The following is a 6,000-nucleotide window of genomic DNA, read 5'->3' as shown; positions in this document are numbered from 1 at the left end:
TTTTATGTAATTCTGATTTTCAAATAAGGGTGTTTGATGGCTTACCGCACTGCAATGGACCAAAAGAATGACGTAGGTTTGATCTTAAGGGTCCAATAGTTTGTGCATGACATTGCAGCACAAATATGTGTTTGCAAGATGTAGCTTGCCATCACCAGTATGTGAATGTGTGTGTGAATGGGTGGATGACTGGATATGTAAAGCGCTTTGGGGTCCTTAGGGACTAGTAAAGCGCTATATAAATACAGGCCATTTATCATTTACCATTTAGTAGGCAGCAGCAGGGGGATTTTCCTGGTTTGATCCAGGAGCTGAAGCTTACAGACATATTTCAGGATGTCAGGGGGGCAATTTGAGCTCTCGCTGGCAGAGCTGGGACCACAACTGAGGAGGCAGAGGACTCAGCTCCGGACTTTTGAGGGACTGTGCAGATCAACTCTGTGAGGTTATCTTTAACCTCAGTCTCAGCCTGGAGAGGGTCTCCATTCTGTGGAAGACCTCTTGTTTGGTGCCTGTCCCAAAGACAACGCAACCCAAGGAGCCAAACCACTTCAGACTCGTTGCCCTGACTTCAAACCTGATAAAGACCATGGAGAGGATCATACTACACCACTTTCGCCCACCAGTTGGGAGAGATCTAGACCCGCTGCAGTTTGCCTACCAGCCTAACATCGGGGTGGATGACGCGGTCACCTGCCTTCAATACAATCCAACCCTCAGTGCTAAGGGAGAAGATGCAGGGATTGGTGGGAATGGACCATCAGCTGTCCTCGTGGATTATTGACTACCTCACCAGAAGACCCCAGTATGTGAGTGTCTGAGGTGGTAGTCTGTAGCACGGGGGCCCCATAAGGAACAGTACTCGCCCCTTTAATCTTCACCCTGTACACTGCGGACTTCAGTTATAACACAGACACTTGCCATATCCAGAAGTTCTCAGACAACACTGACATTGTGGACTGTCTGCTGGAGTACATCGAGCAGGTTGGGGAGGAGAAGATGTTGTCGAAGCTAACATCCATCATGGACAACAGCTCCCATCCCCTGCATGAGACTGGACGAGCACCGAGCAGCTCGTTCAGCAGTAGACTTTTACACCCACAGCGTAGGAAGGAGCGCTACCGCAGGTCATTCTTACCAGCAGCTGTCAGACTCTATAACACTCATTTTATATAAAATCTTAATATAAATGAGTAACAGTAGGTGGACATTAGGTAAGACTGCACTTTTTGCAGCGATCTCGTATAAAAAACTATTCGGCGCGTATATAAAACAGGTCCGCGGCTCCGAACCGTAGTAAAGGGACCTCTGGCTAATACGCCTCTTAATGCGTGTTTTGTTTGGGTTTCCACCGGCATGGAATTACCAAAAATAGAGAGGACATAGCCGAACATATGAAACAGGAAAATACCGCTGTGTAAGCCATTTATTTCAGCAAAGCATTCTGAATACTACCGTTTTAAACGGTAACTGTAACAGAATACAGTTACTCATATTTTGTATTTTAAATACGTAACACCGGCACATGTACTCCGTTACTCTCCAACACTGCCTGCAAAGCACTCACTAACAAAACAGGAAACTGAATATCTGCTGAAACAGATCAGAGCCCCTGGAGCTGTACCCAAACTGGAAAACCTTAAAGGTTACTAGCAAGTCTCCTTAACTGAACATGCTTCCAACATTTAAGCCATCATCAGATGACTTTTTATACTCTCATAGCATTTGATATCAGTAATGCTCATGTTACCTTTCAGAGGCTGATAAAGTTCTGAGTGGCCTCTCCAACTGCAGTGCCTATTTGGATGACCTGGTGGTTTATCCGGAAACTCGGCAAATCATTTGACATGGGCAGGTACAGCCCATGAAGTCCAACTTTGTTGCGCTTAAAGATTATTCCACAACTAAAACAATGCGTGAGCTGCATAGGTTTCTGGGAATGGTTGGTTATTACAGCAAATCTGCAGAAATTTCTCCTCCACGGTCCAACCATTAACCATTAACTAGTCTTAATTGCCCCTTGGGAATAATAATATAAAAAATAAAGTCTTTCTGATTCTAATCTACTGTCCAAAGGTTGATTTTGTTTGGTCAGATGAGTGTCAGGGTGCTTTTGAAAGTGCTAAATCCCTCCTTTGCCACACCCCATGCTCGCTGCACCTGAGTTGACCTGACCTTTCAAATTGGAAGTTGGGGCTGGAGCAGTGCTGTTGCTGGAAGATGTGCAGGGTTTGGACCACCCCGTTTGCTATTTCTCCTGCAAGTTTAACAAAAATCAGCTCAATTATTCCACTATTGAAAAGGAAACTATGGGTTTGTTGTTGGCTCTTCAGCACCTCCAAGTTTACCTGCAGTCCAGTATTTTGCCTATCGTTGTGCACACTGATCGTTTTCCTTTCACGTATATTCAACGTGACAGGCTCTGCTGACGCAGGAATACACTCTAGACATTCAACATAAAAAGGGAACTGAAAATATTCTGGCCGATGACCTTTTCAGGTTGTATGATTTTGGTTTTTGTTTTTCATAAGCTGAAAAACGCTAAAATTTAAGTTTTCAGCAATGCTTACCATATTTAGAGAGCCCGATTGGCAACAAGCATTAAAAGTAATCTTCCCCTGATGTCTACTCTGAAATCACAGCAGCAGTAAATTTGCAGCAGGTCTGTGAAGCATGGAGTTACTGGAAGATTATGTCTTATTTATTATCTTTCAAAATACATAAGCATGTGTGTTAGCACTGACCTATCAAATCGTCCATACAGTCTTCCACAAACACCTGGGGAAAAAACAATAACCTGCTAAAGATTACATGTAGTAGATGAGCAGGTGCAAGCTGATAGTGTCACAGTAAGAAGATGCTCCAGTGACCGTGCAGAGTCACATTTAGTTAAATAACCAGAATATTAAAAAACATATAAACAGAGTTCATTGATACTGCTGCAGCCTCTAGAGAGCAGAATAAGATACAGATCCCATACATAGCCAAAGTTACCTGAAAGCTCGTGGTTCACCTGAAAGTTAAAACCCAGCAGCTCCGGATCTACTTCCTAAACTTTGGACAGGAAGTAGATAAACAAACAGCAGTCTGGTCCATCTTTCCAACTTTTCTTTGTTTAAACGATTAACAAATGTATTGGCGAGCTGAGATTATGTGATTATTTTATACATAGAAACAAGCAACCAATCAGGTGAAAGCGTGTCCCAGCAGTGTGCCAGTTGGTGACAGTGTGGACAGATGTTTGCCGTGCAGAATCTGTCACGTAAATCGTACCATCATGGGTGCGGCCGCTGAGCTCTGTACACAATAATCCTTTGCTGTGAGCCTCCAGCTGGTGGTTTAAATCTTTATGTTTACTTTTTATTCACATTTTGATGAATACTTTAAATGTTCTGCTGGTTGTGACTCTGGATTTCTCGCAGCTTCATTTGGTTCCAGTCCAGGCCCGGTCCGAGTGCGGCGACGGGGCACAGAGCTCGGAGTCGGAGTCTGACTCCCCCTCAGCGATGTAGGACCGGACGGCGGTGCAGCAGGCAGCTCCTCCCCCACCATGGCGATCTCCCAGGTTGTTGGAGGAGTAGAATCCATTGTTGAGGAAGTCCAGGTTGTCTCTGGACTGGGAGATGGAGAAGCCACTGAAAGAACGCTCCAGCTCCTCATGGTCCACTGATGGAATGGAGATAGAGGTGTCACTGTCAGGCTTCCCCTCCTCGCCTCCTCCTCCCATCCCATTGGACCCCTCTCCTGCCCTCTCCTGTTTCTCCGCCCCCCCTCGGTCTCCGGTGCTGTGACGGTTCGATCGGTTCCCACTGTGTCTCTCCCCAGATGGAGGAGGGGGCAGTCGAACCAATGACCCATCCCCCACCGGACTTGGAGTATTACCCTGGCTACGATGAGGAGGGGGCGGAGCCTGCTGGTGGAGCTGGGAGCTGATGGGCTGCCAGGAGGTGGAGGGAGGACATGTGGGGGCATTGTAGTTCCTGTGTCCGGTGGAACTGCTGGAGCGAACCATCTTCGTCACAACCCGAGCCTTCTCCACATGTTCAACTGGCAACCCTCTGTGTGTGCAAAATGTAAACACATTAGTAAGTAACCGCCATTTTATCAACAGGAAGTTCTGAGATTATCAAAAGGAAGTTGTTTATGAACAGCTAGATCTGAGGTCAAGTGGAAGATAACAGATTCCTTTTTGCTAAAGCATATAGTTAGGGCTGGACCAGGTGACCCTGAATCCTCCCTTAGTTATGCTGCAATAGACGTAGGCTGCCGGGGATTCCCATGATGCACTGGGTGTTTCTTCTTCACTCACTATGTATTAACAGACCTCTTTGCACTGAATCATATCTGTTATTAACCTCTGTCTCTCTTCCACAGCATGTCTTTATCCTGTCTTCCTTCTCTCACTCCAACCAATCACAGCAGATGGCCCCGCCCCTCCCTGAGCCTGGTTCTGCTGGAGGTTTCTTCCTGTTAAAAGGGAGTTTTTCCTTCCCACTGTCGCCAAAGTGCTGCTCATAGGGGGTCATATGATTGTTGGGTTTTTCTCTGTATGTATTATTGTAGGGTCTACTGTACAATATAAAGCACCTTGAGGCGACTGTTGTTGTGATTTGCCGTTGTATAAATAAATTGAATTTAATTGAATTGGATGGTCGGGCCTTTAGGTCAGGTTCAAGTTAGATTAAAATTGGGAAATATTTATTATATTTTTCTCATCACTACTGTGACTTTGATGACGCTACCCTTTACTTGTATTTTCATTTACATTAATGACATGATGAATGAATAAAAAGACACTGACTGCATGATCTTGGCGATGGATTGGCTCTTCTCCAGCTGATCCACTGGACTGTGATAGGGTGGTGCTGGGTCTGGCTCCTTGGATCCAAAGTAGGCGTCGGTCTCAGCCTGAGGGATTCCCATTCGCTGGATATAGATATTAACCAAAAAGTCGAGCTTTCTCTCCATGGACAGGACCTAAGTGAGAAAACACCAGCAAAACAGACTCATGTCTGAAACCATAGCAGAAAAGCCACCAGGTGTACTCTTTATAGTCTGTTGGTTACCTGCTTCTCCACCTTCCCCAGGCGTCCCATCATGCTCGGGTCTTCAGGTAGCTCCTCACTGGCTGCTTTGGGACGATCCTTATCTGCAATTGGTGTTCCTCTGCCAACGATCTGATCCACCCTGCCAGTCAGGAGACAGAGTGAGTCAAGCCATTCAAAACCTCATAAAGTCTTACTTCACGCAGTTTTACCTAGACTGGAGGTTCTTGATACGGGCGAGCATGTCCAGGTGTCCGGCTGAATACTGTTCAATCACATCCATGACATCATAGGGACGAAGACTTTCCTTAAACTTCCTCTTGGATACCATGAAGCGCATGATGCTAAGAGAGGAAACAAGACAGCCAGCAGTCACACCACTTGTCTGAAATCAAAAAACCGAATCTGAATACTTAGAAGATATTCTGGGGCTTTTCTGTACAGGGTGCTGTGTGGTTTCTTTATCCAAGTCCTGGTGACTAGTTTGAGTTGCACGCTGTTTACCGGCATGCTTTGGCATGAGTGCCTGGATTGCTAATGAGGTCAATCAAGTCTTGACCACATCCATCTACAGTCTGTGGAATGGAGATAAGGAATGGTCCATATCTCTGCTTCAGTCCTGAAAACTGTGGCTCACAGTCCTGCTGGTAAGCTCTGGGCTCAGGGTCACCACAATGGAGAAACACGTTAAAAGTAACGGTTTGAGCTTGGCCCAAAGATGAAGACCAGATCAAATCTACAAAGAGCAGGCAAAGACTGTTTCGTTCTCTGACAGTCGAGTCAACCAGAACTTTGAATGGTTATCTTTAAAAACGTCAGCGATACCTGGGAAAGAACAGTAACGTTAGGGTAGGCCACATTGTGTTCATCCTTTTATCACACTTTATAGACATTTATATATTCCATCCATCCATTCGCTTCCGTTTATCCTTTTCAGGAGCCTATCCCAGCTGTC

At 45.6% G+C, this 6,000-nt stretch overlaps 1 protein-coding gene across 3 annotated transcripts in view; it reads right to left on the bottom strand.

Moving 5' to 3' along the window:
• Window positions 1-1,408: 1,408 nt before the first annotated feature.
• Window positions 1,409-6,000, bottom strand: part of kcnq2b (potassium voltage-gated channel, KQT-like subfamily, member 2b) — a 28,599-nt gene continuing 24,007 nt past the window's right edge. For all 3 annotated transcript variants that reach the window (XM_012921255.4, XM_012921256.4, XM_076884405.1), the window contains 4 exons: window positions 5,258-5,389; window positions 5,067-5,187; window positions 4,802-4,977; window positions 1,409-4,058 (listed from right to left, as the gene is read on the bottom strand). In XM_012921255.4, coding sequence (XP_012776709.1) covers window positions 3,425-4,058; window positions 4,802-4,977; window positions 5,067-5,187; window positions 5,258-5,389 — 1,063 coding nt within the window. In that variant the 3' untranslated portion in view covers window positions 1,409-3,424. The remainder of the gene's footprint in view (window positions 4,059-4,801; window positions 4,978-5,066; window positions 5,188-5,257; window positions 5,390-6,000) is intronic.

This window comes from Maylandia zebra, linkage group LG5 (genome assembly GCF_041146795.1).
Source record: "Maylandia zebra isolate NMK-2024a linkage group LG5, Mzebra_GT3a, whole genome shotgun sequence".
Classification (NCBI taxonomy): domain Eukaryota; kingdom Metazoa; phylum Chordata; class Actinopteri; order Cichliformes; family Cichlidae; genus Maylandia; species Maylandia zebra.
Note: the sequence above shows the minus strand (reverse complement) of the source record. Positions and strands in the feature narration are given on the sequence as shown.